Source organism: Alosa pseudoharengus, unplaced genomic scaffold (genome assembly GCF_046254945.1).
Source record: "Alosa pseudoharengus isolate Yale_2024_CS ecotype anadromous, Long Island Sound unplaced genomic scaffold, YU_APseudo_1.1 YU_APseudo_1.1_scf_14, whole genome shotgun sequence".
Classification (NCBI taxonomy): Eukaryota; Metazoa; Chordata; class Actinopteri; order Clupeiformes; family Clupeidae; genus Alosa; species Alosa pseudoharengus.
Window position 1 is genome coordinate 12735899 of NW_027468609.1, and position 20609 is coordinate 12756507.

The following is a 20609-nucleotide window of genomic DNA, read 5'->3' on the forward strand; positions in this document are numbered from 1 at the left end:
CCTACACTGCGCAGTTCCGGAAGTGTAATGACAAGACCGGAAATAATAATAAAAAATGAGGGTAATCACGTGACCATATTGTCTACAAGCTGGAAGATTTTTATTAACGTAAGTGCATTATGCGTTTGCTGCAATAAATGACTTCAAAATAATAAATAGTAATGATATGTTATAATTTAAGTGTTAAAGAAATATTGTGTCCTATCTGTTTAAATGAGTTGCAAAGTAAGGAAAGGTGGGTTTGCCGGTTTGGAATGGATATCTCCTACAAGGTACATAGAAAAATCACGACTGACTACCAACAAAAACAGCCAACAGTAAATTACCATAATACTGTGTGTATGACAAACATGTTTGAATAAAACAATACAATACAATACAACACATACAGGCGAGTTATGAGATCAAATTCTTAACACAAAATAATCTCAGAATTACGGTAATAGTTAGCGCGGATTTATGACGTGTATTATGTGCGCAGGTTCCAATCGGTACTGTTGAATGATTGAAATCAACGTTTGTGTACTTGTATAGCAACCACCTTTTGGTTATGTCGATTATTTCATATATTGTGAGGCCAGACCTCTAAACAGTGATCCTTTACAATTCGCACATTCTGTTAAATCTATCAAATAAGTCGGGAAAGAGCTGCTCTATCTGTTCACAGTCAGCTTGTTCTAGCGTTTGGTTGGTTACTGGGAAGTTAGTTATAGGACTAGCATTCTAATTCTAATCAAACAATCCTATTAGAAGTGAATTTGTATCCGTGGTGTATATATTCCTACCCGTGGCACCTAAACGTGTGGACGTTTATTTCCATAGGGAAATCATCTCTGATCTCACAGGTCTGCTGCCATGGCTGCGAATCCACCCGGACAAGGTATTGCTTGGATTGGGTAGTTATCAGATGAATGTGAATATATATTGTCTGAACATTAAGATCTGTTTGTGTGATGGGATGATTAACGCATGTTCAGTGTCTTCACCTTCACTTTATTCGTTGTCAACAAACAGTTTGTCAATGCTTGCAGTTGTGTCCAAAAGAGGCATCCGACATACTTGTACTTATCCATGTCATAGGATTTCAAAATAAGAACAGTAGAGCTGCCATTTTAGCTGATCTGGAAAAAGAGAAGAGACGTTTGATACAAAGCCAAACCATGAACCCAGGAGCAAGGTAATGTAAACAAATTGTGGTACCATATTTACTCATTGCATCAGGCTCTAGAATTCTGTTTGGCAGATAGAAAACAGCAGGATAAAGATAAATGACTTTCTCAATCTTTACTTTGCTAACAGCATCCCTCTAGCAAGACCAGCAGTGAATAATGTGGTCAGAGACCATGCGGAACAGCAGCACATCGCTGCCCAGCAGAAAGCAGCTTTGCAGGTATGCCTATGTTATCTCATCATGTGGATGGAGGATACCTTGACTAATTTGAATAAATTACCATACTAATACATGTTGTGTGTTTATTTTTGTCTTTTAGCATGCCCATACTCACTCCTCTGGCTTCTTCATTACACAAGACTCGTCCTTCGGAAACCTCATACTTCCAGTTCTGCCTCGGCTGGATCCTGAGTAAGGGGAGTGTTATGGACAAGCACACATGAACTGGCTTAGTTGAGTTGGAATAATGAGGTCTTTGCTTTTGGCTTGGTTGGATTTTTTTCAGCCTAAAAGTAAACGAGGGTCAGAAAACTACAAAAACTGGCTAATTATTCTGTAGGTGTTACATTTGTTTTTTTGTATTCTATATTTTTAAATAAAATGTGTACAAGTATGCAAACTTTGGCACAGTGGTTGATGCTGTGCTTTCAAACAAAGTAAAAGGTGCATGACGTGGATACAACAATAATGCACAATTTGTGGTGGCAGGTGAAAGCACACCTCATGTTGTACCCATGTGCCCAAAATGAATGAGCAGTCTGGGATATGACATCATAGGTCATTAACCTTAATTTAAAATGTTTGCTCACATCAAGAGAGTCATTTTTAAAACCACAAATGAAGTCAGTATATGTGAGCCAGTCTGACAAAATAAGTCACAAGTTGCACATGCTAATTTTAAGATACAGGCTGATTACGGCATAAACCAATGAACATCATTTTTTCTTTTTTGGTGTTATATGAAGGAAGAGTCATTCAAAATTTATTTCCATAAGTTTTATAGCCTAGACAAGAATGTAAAGTTACAAAAAATATTATTCCAGGTGGCAAATCCTACCTGTACCTGCCTGTAACCTGCAACTTCAAACATGATTTTCTCAGTTTTTCAATTGGAAAAAGATGGCAGGAGGCCATTATTCAAAATGCTGTATCTTGATAACAATCCAAGGTATGACTTTGACCAGGATATCGTTTTAAAGCTCATGATGCCCTCAGTCCATTGACACCAAATCTCAATCTAGAATTTTGGGTCACTGTGACTCATTGTCAGGTCACATATGTTTTGTAGTCAGATAGTTGCCAGCAAGCACACGGTCACTGATCAAATAGATAAAATAGAAAAAAGAGAGAAAAATGAATTGTCCTGCCACAGTTAGATTTTAATAGTTTACAGTTCCATAACACATTTTAGAACAGTGCTGTCATGGCAAATGGAGAGTCAGGCATATAATCTTAGAATCTGGACATCCATATCTGTTATAGTTACACACATGTACTATTTTGTTTAATAATACTTTGTAGTAATAATGCACATTGTTAAATATAGTTTCTGCAAGCAGTCTTGTCTGTAAATAACTCTTGATATAAATGCACTTAAGAAATTGGGCAAAAGGCAAAGTATTGTATTTATAACAGTGCTATTACAGTAAATAGAAAAACATAGAACACTTAACATAAATGAAGACAAAAATACGACTGGACCACATTGGTCTGTTTGCTGCATTCTGCCTTGTCACTACAATTAGCACCCAAATAGGATTCTTTCATATATACGCAACAACAACGTGAAAGAGACCCGAGGGAGCAGTCTGCAATTCTTATGGTAGGTTATTGATATTTGAGCTGAACAGCCAAAGTGATTACACCACTCCCTTCTGTGCTCCAGCATCAAGGGTTGGATTGGCTGGAGTAGAGTATGGGCACGTCCTAAAGCCTAGAACATGCTCTATGTGGAGCCCATTTGCCGGATGTTACGTCAGACAAGGCTGTCCGAAAGTCAAACGTTCTCCCTTGTACTGTAGTAGACTGACAAGGACTCTGACAACGATGTTACTAGCAAGAATGGTACTACTGAGGTCCATTCCATACTTGTGGACACAACCCATGACTCCTGCCTAGCCACTTAGTTTATTATTTACAGAGCCAGAACTGTGTCCAAACACTAGACTTTCGAGTACAGACACAGAAGTGACCATTTGAAGACAGCGAAGAGCAGTTCCCTGAATTTGACAGCATGACGGATAAGAACAGTGGTCTACGCCTCTCAGTATAAAATACAGTATATGTCAATGGAGCATAACATTGTAATAAGACACATACATGAATATGGAAGATGCTCAAGGCTACACTAAGGTATTCAGCTTTCTCTCTCCTACTGGACCTCCTAAATCACAGTACAACCCCAAATAAGACAGAGTTGGGACATTGTGTAAAATGCCAATAAAAACAGAATGTGATAATCTACAAATTAAGTAAACCCACATTTAGCTGCAAAAAGGACATAGACAACATTGCTAGAGTTTTGAGAATGAAATGTTGTCCCATTCTTGCCCAATATAGGATTTATAGGATAACAGTCTGGGGTCTTCTTAATACTGTTTTTTCATTATTCTTATCATTTTCATCATTTGCCCACACTGGTTTACAGAGTGATGAATACCTACACATCTTTACTTCTGAGAGACTCAGTCTCCCTGGGATGCTCCTTTTATACCAAATCATTGTGCCAGTTAACTTCATCAGTTGTGAAATATTCAACCTTTTGTTGTCTTTATCATTACACAACTTTTCCAGCATTTTGTTGCCCCGTCCCAACTTTTTTTGAAACGAAGAACGTGCATATGCTTATATTTTCCATGAAATAGTCAAATTTACATTTGATATGTTGTCTACGTGCTCTTTGCAGCTAAATATAGGTTTACTTGATTTGTAGATTATCACATTCTGTTTTTATTTTCACAACATCCAAACTTTTTCTGATTGGGGGGGTTGTATTTTTTGACCACTGGTCAGTCCACATCCGCCCCTTCAGGGGCCGGAGCTACATGGCATCAGCAGGGTCAAAGGATCCGGCGATGACGAAGTTAGTGGGCCCGCCGGCGTGGCCACTCATGGAGTGGCTGGCCTGCTGGCTGAGGTTGTTACAGATGAGCACCAGCTGATTGCTCTGCGCCTCGGACAGCGAGCTGCAGCTCTGGTACACGCTGAAGTTGGTCCTGCGGCCTGGGATGTTGCCCTTCTCGCACATGGTCTTCACCATCTTGGCCAGCTTGTTCTTGCCCAGTGCCTGGCAGTTGAACCAGTGCAGCGCGGCCAGGTTCACCACGGGCTTGATGGACAAGTAGAAGGGTGCGTCCTCGTAGAACATGGCCTGGGGCCGCCGCTGGGCGTACTCCTTGTAGTCCTGCACGGGGCACGTCTGGGCGTCCTGCGGCGTGGCATAGATGCGGCACTCGGTGCCCGAACGTCGCGTTTTGGCATTGACGTCGCTCAGGTCCTGGTACGTCCACTCTAGGCACTCAAGGCCCGACTCGGAAGTGATCAGCCGGATGTCGCCCCACTTCAGTGCGGAGCTGTGGAAGCCCGTGCAGTGGCCGAACGCCTTGGTGTTGTTGAGCCACACCAGGTTGAGCAGCCCCTCGGGGTTGTAGCGGCTCAGGAGACCCCTCTTTCTGAGCAGCAGCTCGTCCGCTACGGTCAGCTTCATGGACTTGTGTGGCTTGTTGCCCTTGCCCTTGAACTTGAGCTCCAGCTGCTTCTGCTTCAAGGCCTCCTGTGAGCGGCGGAACTCCTTGTCACGGGTGATGCTGTAGTGGTAGCGCTGCTCCTTCAGGTAACGCTCCAGGCCGCACTGGTAGTTGGCCAGGCTGTTGGGCTCGTACTCGGAGCCGTCCTTCTGGCGGGCGTCCACGAAGAACGAGGCCAGGTAGGCGTCCAGCTCCTGTGGCGGGATGCCGTAGATCTCGCGGGTCTCGGAGGGGTACTTGGCGATGAGGAAGTCACGAAAGTTGCGGATGGCCGTCTGGGTGCTGCGGATGGTCTTCTCGTTCTGCTCGCGGTAGGCCTCACTATGGTCCTCCATCTCTGCGGGAAAACAAAAGCAAAAAGATGCTTTCTTTCTCCATTGTGATGACTTCAGGAATGATTAAAGGAGAACTCCCTTTAGCAGTAGTGTTGGTGGTCACTTCTAAAGTAACAGGTACGTACTTAAAAGAAGAAGGTCAAAGGCTTTAACTGTATCTGGACGTTTGGGTGGCATTACTTCTTTTCTATGACAAATTGTATCTGACATAACAATCGGTTGTAATGAAAGCCACCGACTGACCCGGTTGATGTTGATGGTAACTAGGTTTCCAACAGAGTTGCAGGACACTATTCAAATTTGGGATTCATATTTGTCTACCACATTGTAATCTAGCTGTCTTATTTTGTTTTAAGAACAAAATGACTCATCTTGAGACTTGCACTTTGAAAATTATTATATGAAGGCAGATATTTATGACAACACAGAGACAGGTTATGAAAACAGGCATGGTTTTGAATGAAATGTTTTATTAGTGATATTTTGGGGGTTTTTTTGTAATTGAATTGATTCTGAGATTTACTGATGCAAATCACCACACGCAAATCAAGTCACAGAAATATCATCGCAGAGACCTCCGAGAGAGAAGAGAACTTTCAAGTGCTATATTATTCCACAGATGTTTCAGCATATTATGGATTTTTTTAATTGACATCATTATAAGCGGGTACAGAGTAGTGGTTCCTTGATCAGAAACAATTTCGCTTACATGGTGCCTTCACAAACATACTAAAATGACACAATTTAAGATATGAATTGACAGGGAACGGGTTAACAGACGAAAGACACCTTACAGTATCATCCGCATGAAAGTGAGCATGCCGTTTTCTTCGGAAAAAAAACGAAGCAAAACTTTTTTTTTGTTGTTATTTTCTTATCAACTGAAAACCGGGGGGGGGGACTACTGACACCTGAGTGGAAAGGGAAACTGCAATCCAGCACAACTAATATCCAAATCAACCATTAGTGATCACAACTATCATTCAAATGACATGAATGTTCTGACACATGAATGTTCTGCCTATGTTCTACGAATGTTCTAGCTTCAGTGATGGACAAGGACTGGGGAAAAAAGTTGGCAAACACATCTGGGAATGAGGTGATTAGAACATAAGGCCAAAAGAGAGAAAAAAATCAGATAAACACCCCCACAGTCACAGCCATCATTGGGAGTGAACTGCCTGTGAATTTGGGCAGTGGGGTTGGATTGAACTAAAGCAGAGATGTTCTAAAGAGGGAGATTCCAATCTTCGGGTGTAAAAGCATAACAGGTAACTAGCTTAAGCTTGGGGAACATGTATCCCATAGGTGTCCATTTAAACAAAACAGATTCCAATCTCCCAGTGGGGTCCAAGCCCCACTCTCTCCCAATAGACCTTTTTCACTGCAGCCATTTTGACATGAAACGGATCCCGCACACAGTTGCGTTCCGTCACCGCATGCCAGTGGGTGTTCCCGACAGTAGCTATGCAAATGACTTAAGGTATAACCGTAATTTGATTGGCTGGTGCCGTCTGTTGTTTGCTTATTCGTAATTTGATTGGCTGGTGCCGTCCGTCGGTGCAGCAACAGCTGAACTTCTCAACACGAGCGACGGGACAGTTCGGCTACGGATGACGTAAGCCCATGTAAAGTGAACGGGATGTGACCAGCACTGCAACGCACGCAACTGTGTGCGGGAGCCGAAATAGTAGGGCAAGCAGAGGTGCGTTCAAATTTGGCAAACAGTGGCGAACGTTTGTGGTGAACATGTTTTCTTTGAACGATTTGGTGTTAACATTCCATTGTAACGGTAATTGCATTATCCCCTTCCCATCAAGCTCACGTCCAGTTCCACTTTATGTTTGCGGAGAACTACCTCCGCACACTGTTTGCGATTATTCGCCAACGTTCGCCTATGTTCGCGAATTTGAGCAGACCTCAGGTGTTACTAAATACGTCCATGTAGTCAATTTAAGTGTAGTAGAATCAGAACCTTGATTAATGTTATTAGTAACACCTGGACCTGCCAGATATGTCACGTCCAAAATGGCTGCCGTGTGAAAAAGGTAATTTAGAACATCTCTGTGTAAACTGTACAGGCCTCTCATCTGCTGACGATTGGCAGGAGCTCCCCCTTGGCTTTCATGGTTTTGATCTTGGCTTTTATGCCATCGTCCATGGCCTGTCGGCAGCGGACGGCGTAGTGGGCGAGCGTCTCCTCCTTCTCGTCCCACGGGGGCAACGCGTGGAAGACTTCGGGTGCGGCCAGGCTTAGCTCGGCGATGGCCGCCGTGCGTGAAATGGTGTTGCGGTCCACGCCGATGCGGTCGAAGGCCACTTTCATGGAGACGCTGCGGCGGAACTCCTGCAGTGCAGCCATGTACCGCGCAATCACTCCCACCACGTTTTTCACTGTGGACACACACAATACATGTACTAGTATTACCACCTCATACACTCACACACACACACACCTTCCATCACAGTTGTAGTAAATTAAAATATCTCCTTGTCAGAACAAAAAAAACACATGGTGCTATTATGAAAACTGCCATTTTTTGAGGAAAAGTCATGCTTTAGAATTAAGGGCTTATAATTTACATTTACATTTACATTTACATTTATTCGTTTAGTCTTTAATAAAGACTCTGATTTAGCGTGTAGATAGATGACCAGTCTATGATTTCAGATATCTATGGTGGAGCTGTGCAGTAGGCTGAACAGATATCTATGGTGGAGCTATACAGTAGGCTGAACAGATATCTATGGTGGAGCTGTGCAGTAGGCTGAACAGATATATATGGTGGAGCTGTACAGTACAGAACTTACTGCGCACTCGAGTGTTCTCCCCCTCTCGACATCTCTTGGAGATCTTGATCCTCTGTCTGTCCAGGGGATGAAGCTCCACCTCCTCGAAGGAGTCGAACAGGGGAGCAGACTCAAACTGCCCGCCCCCCTCCTCAGGGTAGTTGTTGATTAGCTGATGAGAGCTTCCTGGTTCCATCTGATTGGACGAATGGGGCCTCCTTTTTTCTGTAACACAACACCGTGAAGAACACACAATATGAACAGGCAGAAATGAATGACACAGCCCAAAGTACAGGGGTGTACACAACTCTGTCAACATATCCCTCACTCCCAAAACACATATAAACAAATATATAGGCACAGACATACATACACATACACATACACATACACATACACATACACATACACATACACACACACACACACACACGCATACTTACGCATACTCACACACGCACACACACACACACAGACCAACACTACGCACACACACAGACCAACACTACACACACACACACACAGAGCAACACTGCACAACCTCTGTAATGCCACTCATTTCACTAGCCTCCACAGGAAGTGCTCACCTGGCCTCAGCTGGTCCTGCAGGAAATCGCAGATGAGCTCGGCCTTCTTGGTGAGCTCCTGTTGCAGCAGCTCCTTGTCCTGCTTCAGGCTGCTGATGGTCTCACCCATCATCTCGCTCTTGCTCTTCTCCGCCTGCAGGAGGGCCTTCAGACGCTCAATCTCAAACATCGCCGGAGACACTGCGCAGGAGAGGAGACACGCCACACGTTAGGACATTGCGTTAGGCATTTTGAAAGGTATTACAAAAGGTATTACAGAATGCTGTATAGAATGGCAGACACACAGAGAAGATAATGGAGAAATGAACTTGAACTGTACATTAAAATGGTCAAACCATTGAAATGTATTTAAAGGAGAAGTTCGGTGTGAAATTGACCTTAGCTGTACTGAAAGATGTTGCCGAGTACTTACATGTGTCCAATAGGCACCTTCGCTCACCCCCTAGCATTCCGAATTACGCCGTTTTTAGCCAAGTAGCTGTGGGGGGCATAGCGTAGCCTATGCAGCTAAATCACTATTTTTACACAATTAAAAGGGTTCCAAGACCCTCAGAAGTCTACCAATGCAGTGTGGAGTTACTTGGAACCTTTTTAATGGTGTAAAAATAGCGATTTAGTTGCATAGGCTACGCTATGCCCCCACAGCTACTCGGCTAAAAACGGCGTAATTTGGAATGCTAGGGGGTGAGCGAAAGTGCCTATTGGACACATGTGAGTACTCGGCAACATCTTTCAGTACAGCTAAGGTCAATTTCACACCGAACTTCTCCTTTAAAAGGGAAAAAAACACAAACTACAAATGTGTGAATATGCAACTGCAACTGAACATGCAACTGCAACCTCGAAACGAATGGCCAGTGTAATAACATGTGGTTTGAAGCCCATCTGACCGCTTGATAGATTATAATAATTCCCAACTGCTCTGATGTAGCATTGCTAACACAATCTGGATAGGACAGGGCCTCATTTAAATGAAGTAAAAACATCTCCAATTTTGAGGCACTGTCATACGTAAAGCTGCCTCAGCTCAGAAGATCCAGATTGAGTCTTTTTTTTAAAGAGTGGAGCAGAAACATATCTCTGATTGCTTAGAATACATGCATGCTTTATTACATGTCAGTACAAACAAATGTTTTTATATTTTGTTAATAACAAATTGTCAGAATGGAATTTGACTTGACTACACCTAGTATATGCATATTAACTAACTGCTCTACGTAACACTGCTAAAACTACAAAACTACAGGCACTACAAAAATCTAAAATAGTTCCCAAAAACATGCCATCTAAAATGCAATTTGACTTGATTAGACCTAGTATAAGCATATTAACTAACTGTTCTGCGTAACATTGCTAAAACTACAAAAACAATAGTCACTATAAAAATCTAAAATAGTTTCCAAAAAACATGGCATCTAAAATGCAAGATGGTGGCAAAGAAAAGTTGGTCAGGTCCAAAATAATAATAAATAAAAAGACAACATAAAATTGTCAAGGTAATTAGATCCAAGAGAGACTTAGACCCACCTGCTAACCTGCTACTACAGGGACTATGTTCCTCTCTCTCCTGTCCCTCTCTTCAACTGCACAGTTGGTCTTGGTTATTACATAATTACTTTGCTTGAACTAGCATGTACTGTATGTGTGCGTTTGAGAGAAATGTTTTGAGAAATGCATTGTGTAGCCTGAACTACATGTTTACGACGACTCTGATCAATTCTGATTAATACCTAGAAGTGTATTAAAAAGTAACCGTGAATAATTGTAAGTAGAATTTACTTGTCATGTTACGTATTAAAATCTCCGTTTCCATGTCAACAGCACAGTAGATGGCTTGCATCCTATCATTTATATACATGCAAATACAGAAGATTAAACCCGGTTGTTTTGATCCACCATCAGACCAAAATTTAAATGAAATGAAATGATCAGAACAATCTTAAATGCAGTGCCAGTTTATTCTTCCAGAAATGTATAACACAATTAAATATTTGAAATGTTGCTGACAGCCATTATGGTGGATCTGTCTGAGGGTCTTGAAGAATTGAGAGAGTCATTTAGATTTCCCTTTTTACTTCTCACATTAAATACATGGAATGATAAAACTGACAGACAATAAACAGAACACCTTAGTTCTACATTAATCATAGAAATGTACAGCAATGAAACTAGTTTCATATACATTCATATGAAAATAAATACCACTCTACAAACAACAATGTAACCGGCACACAAGAGATCTTAACATGTCCTACAATTAGTGTACATAGATTACACGCTGTTCCATGAAATCTCTTGAGCTTCAGGTTACAGTTCTGTTTTGCCATAACAGGGCACACTATCTACTTCTAGTGGTCAGTTCTGTGGCAAGGGTCACTTAAAATCTGTTTACGTTTCCCACAACCCTTCTCCTTATTTGGTTCTCCCTCTTATTAAAATATGGTTATTAAAGGAACACAATGTAGGAATTCCCCCCTTTTTTTATCCCACCCCCCACAATGGAACAATCTTGTTTCCTTTTCTTTTCTCTGTCTCTTTTTTCTTACTTTCTTTTCATTTTTTCATTATAATAATGATCATAAGGAGACAGTACAAAAATACATCACTCATGAAAAATAAGAAAATAATCCACAAATAATAATCAACAAAAACAAGGAATTCCCCTTTTAGTCAATTGTCAAACCACTGGGCACCCATTTAGTGCTGTGGGGTCAACAACATAGTGAGAATACCGGGCTCGCAGGCGTGGCACATCAAATGAGCATACAGATGTGCATCATACAAATCAGTTGGAAGCTGTTATTTAGAGGTAAAAAAACTACATTGTGTTGCTTTAAGTTATGGTCAGCCGCACACACACACACACACACACACACACACACACAGACTTTAAAAGTCGTCGGCTGAGGGCTGTAGGTCCGAGGTCCCCATCATGTAATCCTCAGGGTTAAAGAAGGTCATCTGGCCCAGCCTTCGCCGCTGGCTCATCCGCATCCTACACTTGTTGATGCAGGCTTTCTTCAGCTTGGACGAGTCCACTGATGTCCAGCCGTCCAATGAGGAGCAGCGGAGAACATACGCTGCAAAGAGATGGAGAGTTGGTTGGTGTGATGTCATACTGAAACTCAACAAGGAGCAAAAAGGCCGAGACTTTATGAGAGGATCAACATTTTACTGAAATGAAAACACAGACCAGACAAATTGCATCTAAAATGCAAAAACATTGTCTGTTTTTTTTTTACCTCAGAGTGAATTACATATCTATCTATTATGTGAACTGCTCAATATACTTATCCATTCATTGAATCGCATTCTGAGCCATTTTTTCTGCATAGAAAATGTTTGTTTTCCCTCTTCCCAAGAACAATCATCAGAACATGGACGGTTCTACTCACTGATAATTCCATCCACAATCCTTCGATCCAGAACCTTCTTGCCTTTTGGCACTTTGCCCCTCTTCCCAAAGGCCACAGCTCCAATGAGGTCATCCTCGCTGAAGAAGTGCTCGAACAGCTGATGGAACAGGCGCATGCAGTCCTGCCTGGACTCCTGGTGCATGGCGGCCAGGCGCACTGTGGGCAGGTACACGCCACAGCCTGTGTACAGCTCCTGCTGACCAGGCCCGGGAGAGCCATGGCCTGCCCGTCCCTGACCCACCACCTCCAGGGGGTGCTCCTCCCACATCTGCCCCAGCGACGGTGCACTGTCCTGGGGCTGATGTTGGTGTGGGTGTGGGTGTGGTTGTGGTTGTGGGAGTGGTTGGTGAAGGCTACGTCGGCGAGGGCGCTTGACCCGCTGTGAGTGTTGGGCAGGCGCTCGCTCACGTAGAGTGAGGATCTTACCGATGACCGCCTGAAGGCTGTGAAGAGTGCCGGGATCTGTGTGACAGAACAATCGTAGGTATTTGAGCCACACTGAGAGCTGGAAACATGGGGCAATCAGGAAAGTAAAACCACACGCTGAAATCAGGCTGCTAAGACAATGGGGAAACTTTTTGAGCAATGTTGTCGGACAACATTTTTTAGCCATGTTGTTCGGGCACTTTCTTGTTCATACTGGGCAAACATTTTCTATGTGGAGACCTTTAGCCATCACTGGGCAACTTGCTGTAAGTATCCAATCAAAACACTTGGAGCCGATCATGTGATTGCCCAGCAACACTGCTCAAAAAGATTCTCCATGTTTTAGTCATCTTAAGGAAAGCATGGATAGGATGTTGACTCTCTGAAGCCCACCTGATCCACTCCATTCTTGACTAAACAAACACTGAAAATCTATAAAACTTCTACCAGACACAGTCATCATCACTAATCAATGCTACAGGAAGTAACTCTGGCATTTAACACAAAAAAGAAGTCACATGATGTTATGCCTGCTGGGAACTCCATTTTCTTTGGCAATCACACATGGACTACATCAAAGCAATCATGGGACTTCTTGCCATGACTTTATGTAAATTATTTTGTGTGTTAAATTCAGAGTTACTTCCTGTAGCATTGATAACAACTGATGATGGTGTTTGGATGAACACTGAAACATTTTACTTAGTGTTTAAAAAATTTAACTTTTTAAAAGAACTACTATCACCTGGCTGCCTAAATGAACCTTCATAGACAACTATAAAGCTGTTTTGACATGTGAGTGGGATGGCGTCTCACCTATACTCGAAACAAATTCTTCGAGCTGCTGTTTGCCTTGGACAGATAACTCGTTAGTGGAGTTATAGAAAAATGACATGGACTCCTCTGCTGAGCCGCTCACCTGGGCGGAGTAACCCAAACAGCCTGCAATGAAAACAGGGCACATTTAGAGGAATGCCTGGTACTTCACTAAAGTTAACACTAATATTAACTGACTTGGTGAAATAAATAGTGAAATAAAACAGTTTTTAAGGTCACTGTCTTTGTACACAGAGAGTTGTGAGGATGATTTGTAGATAACAAATACAATACAAAAGCTTCCACCTTTCCATTGGAGAAAAGACATCTCACTGGCAACACCATAAGAAATGATAAATAAGTACTCAAATTGTGACTTCAATTCATGGAAATACTATTATACACCACGTCATGAAAACCCATTAATGCATGTGATATAGCACTTAAGCAAAGCACTTAAGAAACCTTTTAAATCACTAAGATCCCAGACAAAACTCGTCACTGCCTGGGAAGGTAAATGAAAACATAACATAATCAGGTGGGTATTATACTTTTTATTTTATGAAATTAATCTAGTCAAGACAAAAGGTTTGAATTCTATATAAACATAGAAAACCTTACACCTATTACTGATACATATAATCTGTCATTCAAACTACCTGAGGCTACAATAAATTAAAACGAACAAAAAAAAGAAAATTACTTTAAAACACACAAGGCTGTTTTACTAAGTACCAAATACAGGCAAACTAACCATTGTATAAACAGGCAGCATGGAACACTCTCCAAATTCCATCTTCTTCCATCTCTGGCAGACCTGTAAGTGGGGATCATAAACTTGTTCATGCCTTGAAATCAACAGAAACAGAACAGTATAACAACTGAACTAGGCTAGTCACTAAATTGGTCAACTAACTTTTTTCTAGTCAATAGACTTACTAACTGGCTAAGATTAGTTGAATTTTAAAATAGCAGTCTAACTTTCCACACAAAGAGAATGTTAAAAACACAAGAAGAACTCACCTGCACTGTGATAGGTTAAGATCGTCGCCGTGACAATCAAAAATGGCCTCTAGCGTTCCCTTCTCAACTGAAACGCTAAAATATACGGGCAGTAAATGCTGAGCATGAGAACGGGCCGTCAGACATGAAGACAGCAGAACTGCAGCAGAGATCTAGGCACAACTCCATGCACATTTTTTTACATCAATACGCTATTATACTCTATAATGTATTAGAAATCACAAATCACAAAAATTCAAAGTTAAATATGGTCCTGTGAAATCTAATGGATATATTATATTATATTGTATTATATTATATTGAAATGAAAGGGTCGATGTTGACATTTGAATGGATGAGGGCTTTACCATGAGCAAAACTGATGTTGGCTATAAAATAAACATCTGTAGGAAAATGATTACATACACCAAATCTCAGAAGCAAAACCAATCCGTTATGAAGAAAAGGTCAGTTTTTTGGGCTACACTGGTCAGTATTTTTAGCTGAGTTTAGTATAGCTGATTTAACGCATAGCCTCTTTTATCATTTATAATTATGGCCATTGCAACCCATGTTATAGCTCTAGTCTGGGCTTCATCTGTAGAGTGCACATCCACATAGGTTTGTGAAGGCTAATATATTTTGACCATAGACTGTAAAAAATACTTGCACTGATGACAGGTGAATCGGTAATACTGGTGAAGCATGATCGGGCTGGTGAGGCCTGTAGAGTAAAGGCTCATTCACACCAAGAACGATAACGATAACAATAAATAAATATTGTTCTCGTTAATATGAATGATGACGTTCACACATAAACTACTACGATAACGACAACGATATTGTTGGGGATCACTTTCAAAGTAATTTTCAGAACGATAAAAAGCTAATAGCCAATCAGAACCCATCGAATTTTAACCGTCACATTCATTAACAAGAGACTTTGTTTATCGTTGCTCAGTGTGAACGCTTTTATCGTTATGGTGGTTATTGTTATCGTTATCGTTTTTGCTGTGAATAGGCCTTAAGCCTAAAATGGTGTGATGAAGCACTTGGTGAGCATTAAGTATTGAAGCTCATGGAGCAACACTTTAGTGATCACCTAATTGTAAACAGACTTGATGGAATAGCACTGATTGTTAGTGTTTTGATGTTTGCTTAGTAGATGCTTTTATCCGAAGCAATTTCCTGAATGTCATCTCTGAGAGATGCTCCTAAAATCCGTATTAAAACGAATTCACAATAGTGTAGATCTTGCCCGAGAAGATTAATTTTAGATGAGTGAGTCAGACAGCAAAAGAATAGAGGCTATCTGAATACATTGTCTCCCTTGCAAAATTCCAAAAATCAACATCAAACCAACACGGTTGTCTCTTGTGTTTATGCTGCAAGTTTGTGTGTGTGTGTGTGTGTGTGTGTGTGTGTGTGTGTGTGTGTGTGTGTGTGTGTGTGTGCGCATATGTGAGTGTGTGTGAGTAAGTGAATGAGTGTCAGAGAGAGAGAGAGAGAGAGAATATCAGTGAGTGAGTGTGTGTGTGTGTGTGTGTGTGTATGTGTGTGTGTGTGTAATTGAGAGAGAGAGAGAGGATATTAGAGAGAGTGAGAGAGACTGTGTTTGTGTGACTGAGTTAATTGAAAGTGACGGCTTCCTCACACCATCAAAACCTGAAGACAGCCTCATCTGGGTGATGTACCAAATGCTGCCTCTTATTACGGGCCGACCCCTAGACCATACACGCACACACACACACACACACACACCCACACACCCCTCCTCTCTTCCCCTCCGTTAGTGTCACTGATCCTGACAGCGTGGCTATGGTTCTGCCTCACTGCCCCGATGATTGACAGTCCTCAACCCCTCTTCTGTCCCCCTCCCCACAGCCGCCACCCAGTCCTCCATCAGCCGACAGATGGGGTAGGGGTGGAGGTCGGCAGTGTGATATGTGAGCACTGTCAGTGGGAGAGGAAGATGGAGGAGTAGGACAGAGCGGGGGGGGGGGGGGGGGAGGAAGATGGGGGGAGGAAGAGGAGGAGGAAGATGGGGGAGGAGGAGGAAGAGGGGGGAGGGGGTCTCGTCTTCAGCACTGCACCGCATGATAAATGTAATATAGTCCTGACGGCACGGCGACGCTGCGGCTGACGCCTCGTAAATGTTATTAAATGAATAAATCAGAACAAAGGCTGCCACAGCACGGATGGGAGACGGCACAGCGAGATGAGAACTAATATGCGCACGGACATGACGCTGCCTGCATGGTGCTACACTGCAACATACAACATGCAATCACAGTCAGGCAGTGAGTGATATCTGAAAATGAACCTCATAAGTTCCATTTAAGAATGCAAAATGGGTCTAATTCAGCTCTATTGTGTAATGCCAAATGGGTCATTGAAATTCACATCACGCAAAAAGTAGCATTTTCTCCTAGGAGAGCAGGTTTTTAACTGCTGAGCAGCCTTGCGTGGTTCACGTGGTATTGGTTGTAGTGTACCAAATGTGCTTGAACAAATAGGCTTAATTAATAGACTTGCTAATCACCTTGCTTGATTTGCATGAGATTAACATAAGTGGATTGGCAGTAATGGGCATACATTAATCTGAAAAACAAGTTACAGGTCTAGAATAGGCCTAAAATGTTTCCACAGACCAGCATTTGTTGCTAAAATGAAATTATACCATTCTACCATTGGTATAATTTACTACCATTCTTATGTAAAGAACTTCACAATATCAGGAAAACAAATAAAACCAACAATATATTTATAATGATTTTCTACATTACTGAGAGGTAGCTAAACTGTTTGCAGCTTCCTATTTTCCTGAAATCTGGAGCTAAAGATTGGGGAGCTAGAGAAGAGAGGCTCCCTCTGACCCCTCACCACGTTCCCTCACTGACTGCCTTTCATGGATACAAAACAATTTTCTCAAACTCAACACAGATAAAACAGAAATTCTGCTGATTGGCCCTAAAAGCATGCTCTCCCAACCTTCCCCACTAAATCCCTTCAAAGATTGCAACACATTCAAAACTCTGCAGCCAGGCTCCTCACCCATACCAAACGATCTGCGCACATCACCCCCATTCGCCATCAACTTCACTGGCTACCAGTTCCGTCCCAGATTAAATACAAAGTACTACTACTCACCTTCAAAGCCCTCCACAACCTTGTTCCTTCCTACATATGCAACCTCTTGACCCCTTACACTCCCTCCCACTCACTCAGATCCTCTGACCCAAACCTCCTATCTATCCCCCGCACCAGACTCTCCACCCTGGGTGGCAGGTCCTTCAGTGCCTTGGCCCCCAAACTCTGGAACCCCCCTCCCATCCTCTTTGTGACTGTCCATCTTGTCCCTTCTTCAAAGCACATCTCAAGACCTTTTTGTTTAATGATCACTTCTCCTCTACACCCAACACATAGCTCCATACACATAGCTTGTCTTGTTGTATTGTTATTGTTATTGTTTTGTTATTGTCTGAGACATTGTCTGTTGTTATGCTTTCCCTCAAGAACTACACATTTAAAGCCAAGAGCAAAGAACAAGAAAAGAGAGGTATGATCGAAAGAAGAAAACAACATAAAATCAAATAAAATAAGCAAACAGGTGCAAGACTTTACCCGAGGCTTCCGCTCTGGAGTCAGCGTTTAAGGCTTGCCCCGTCATCAGGTCCAGCTCTGGGTTCAGCCCTCCGCCCAGGTCTCCGTACGACACTGCCGACTTGGCCAGCTCGTCCCCTGGCATCCTGTCTAGCAGTTCGCTCTTGCTGGGCAGGGATAAGGCTCCAGCTGGGGCGCCCGAGCTCTGACCGGGCGCTTTGCTCTGGGCAGTGTGGGTGGGGGCACGCATGGGCCGGAGCATTGTCTGGGGGTGCGGGGAGGAGCTGCTGCCCATGGGCAAGGGAGAGACGCCCAGGGAGTCCCCGTCCACCGACGACAGTTTGTGGGAGAGAGAGGAGTGGGACGATGGGCGGGTCAGGGAACTCGGCCGCGGCGACTGGGAGACGACCGTGGACGAGGGGCCTCCCTCAGAGAGCATACCGGCAGCCAGCTGGGCATTTGCCACGGTGTAGTAGTCTTCCGCCGTCTCCTGCTTGATCTTCTTCAGGACGGGGTCCCCCGAGCGCTCCTCTGCCTCATGCTCCCCTCCACCTCCTCCTCCTCCTCCGCCACCAGGGGCAGTCCTCTTGCGGAGCGCCGCGTGCTGTTGCTGGTGAGGCTCAGAGTCGCCGTCCTCATCCGTGGCTGACGACTCACAGACGATATCGAACAGGTTGCTGTTGTACTCCTCCGTGTTGTCGTCCGCTTCAGATGGCTCGCTGCAGTTGGAAAAGTCGCACGAGTCGCCCGCTTGCACGCAGTTGCTCTTGCCCTTGCCGCCGCTGCGGTCCATGAAGCGCTCCCTCTGGCTGCCCGAGCCACCCGTGGCTCCCTGCATCAGACTCTCCGCGTTGATGCTCCGGCTGTCTGGGTAACAAACGCGCTCCTTCTGGCTTGTCTTACAGGTGGCTGTCAGGGGCCAGTGGTAGGCGTGGCCCGCACTGCAACCCCAGAGCGCAGTGAGGTTGCCATGGGCACCCTCGGTGAGCAAGTGCTTGAGGCTGGGGATGAGGGTGCAGATGGTTCCGTGGCTGTGCGCCCACTTGACCAACTTGGCCAGGTTGTCGGAGGAGGTGTGCAAACAGTCTTCCATGTTGAGCTGCCTCCCCTAGTAAAAGGACATCCAAAGAGTTAATAAAGTATGATTCACGAATTGCTACTTACAGTAATGCACATGTTATAATCTAGTTTTAGATATCAATAAGCAATACATTATTAAAATGAATAATGGTGTTCGATGGTCTCGATGGTCGTTATAATAACCAAACAATATGACCTTGAACCACATGATGCTATGAGACTTTTCGTAACGTAACGTTTTACCCATACTAAACCTTACAGGTAAAAAAAAATCGAAATCGTGCAACGTTGCCACGTCGATCTTACCTCGAAGAGTCATGTTTTCAAAGTTTTATCTAAACGTATGGCTTTTTTAGTTTGCCTATGGATTTGAAAAGTTTGGCAGACGGGTAGACATCGATAAATACCTGACATTGTCTTTTTGTTTGGGACTGTCAAGATTTACATTATCTAATCTATTTGCAATCTATTTGCAAAGTTTATTGATAAGACAAGTGGTGAAATATCGGATGTAAACAAGGTGTAGCATACAGTTTGACGCGCTGAAGCGCTGCGCTTGGGGGAAACGTGCTTACATAAAAAATAATAATAAAAAAGATCAATTTAGTCATAAAGGTCGACCATATCAATTCTCCTAATAATAAAATGAACTAATGTGTCATAATGTCGATACTCGTCGATACTTTAACAAACTAACTAAACAAATAACCCATTAGAATCCATTATTTACAACACAACACGTTCAATTTTTTGTCTGCAATGAAGGATCTCCCTAATTTGATCTATATGGCTTTGGGAGAACCCGTTGTTTTCTGACATGTTGTTAATGAATTAACCAGGCATTAGCATTTCCAGCTAGCGGCCAATATCTCAACAGACGTATGCATTTGGCTGGTGAAAACCCATCATATTGAAACAAAGACATCAATAATGAGACATTTGACCATACCTTAATGTAGGAGAATTCCTTGGCGTTTTAACCATTCACATATAGAACGTTAACAATCCGTTCTTTGAAGGTTTCATGTGCGACTATTCCCGATTAAACTAATGTTTTCGTGCATATAGATGTTTTTTAACACAATACAATGATTATGGTCGCACCTGCGCACTTGGGTACTTCCGCGTAGACAGGAAACGCGTAATAAGTCACTTGTCTGTGAGCTGGTGTGATGAAAATACAGGACATTTTCAGTCGAACTGTTTTTAAACAATTGAATAAGCAAATAGGGTAATGACATTGTTGACCAGTTTTATTGATTTTTATTTAGCATGTGTGCCTGTGTGTAGTACTGATCTTGTGTATGAAGTACAGCAGTTTTAATGTTCAATTTAATTTTAAACAGACCTGCTGAACCAAATTCCATCTTCACACCCCATGTTCTCTGTCTATGCTCAGAAACATCAGATACAGAGAGACCCCTCACACAGGCCTTGACCCTCAGTGACAGGCATTGTGTGTGTGTGTGTGTGTGTGTGTCAGAGTGTGTGTCTAATATACAAGGTTGCACAGTTACGTGTGTTGTGTGGTCCTGATTGTGTGTGTGCTCACCTCTTTTCAGTTGGAATCACATTAAACAATTATTCTGATTAGGAGGGATTAATACATTATTAATTTATTTCCCCAGTGTTATTTA

General features: G+C 42.8%; 2 protein-coding genes across 6 annotated transcripts; one reads left to right on the forward strand and one right to left on the reverse strand.

Annotated features, from left to right (window-relative positions):
* The first annotated feature begins 35 nt into the window (after positions 1 to 35).
* Positions 36 to 1795, forward strand: inip (ints3 and nabp interacting protein). Of its 3 annotated transcripts, none has more exons than XM_076283877.1 (5): positions 36 to 108; positions 823 to 880; positions 1081 to 1177; positions 1300 to 1390; positions 1491 to 1795. In XM_076283877.1, exons 2-5 carry the CDS (start codon positions 856 to 858, stop codon positions 1584 to 1586), a joined length of 309 nt encoding a protein of 102 aa, XP_076139992.1. In that variant the 5' UTR covers positions 36 to 108; positions 823 to 855; the 3' UTR covers positions 1587 to 1795. The 3 variants fall into 3 exon arrangements, with proteins under 3 accessions (XP_076139992.1, XP_076139993.1, XP_076139991.1); XM_076283878.1 differs by lacking the exon at positions 36 to 108 and adding an exon at positions 169 to 272; XM_076283876.1 differs by lacking the exon at positions 36 to 108 and having other exon boundaries at positions 352 to 880.
* A 2342-nt stretch (positions 1796 to 4137) lies between these two features.
* Positions 4138 to 20112, reverse strand: kiaa1958 (KIAA1958 ortholog). 3 transcript variants are annotated; one of them, XM_076283883.1, is made up of 5 exons: positions 19922 to 20108; positions 17914 to 19000; positions 8630 to 8809; positions 8064 to 8267; positions 5653 to 7646 (listed from the first exon to the last, which is right to left on the reverse strand). In XM_076283883.1, the coding sequence occupies exons 2-5, from the start codon at positions 18983 to 18985 to the stop codon at positions 7339 to 7341; spliced, it is 1764 nt and encodes a 587-aa protein (XP_076139998.1). In that variant the 5' UTR covers positions 18986 to 19000; positions 19922 to 20108; the 3' UTR covers positions 5653 to 7338. The 3 variants fall into 3 exon arrangements, with proteins under 3 accessions (XP_076139999.1, XP_076139998.1, XP_076139997.1); XM_076283882.1 differs by lacking the exons at positions 5653 to 7646; positions 8064 to 8267; positions 8630 to 8809 and adding exons at positions 9416 to 11709; positions 12025 to 12507; positions 13288 to 13413 and having other exon boundaries at positions 19922 to 20112; XM_076283884.1 differs by lacking the exons at positions 5653 to 7646; positions 8064 to 8267; positions 8630 to 8809; positions 19922 to 20108 and adding an exon at positions 4138 to 5252 and having other exon boundaries at positions 17909 to 18996.
* Positions 20113 to 20609: the final 497 nt, after the last annotated feature.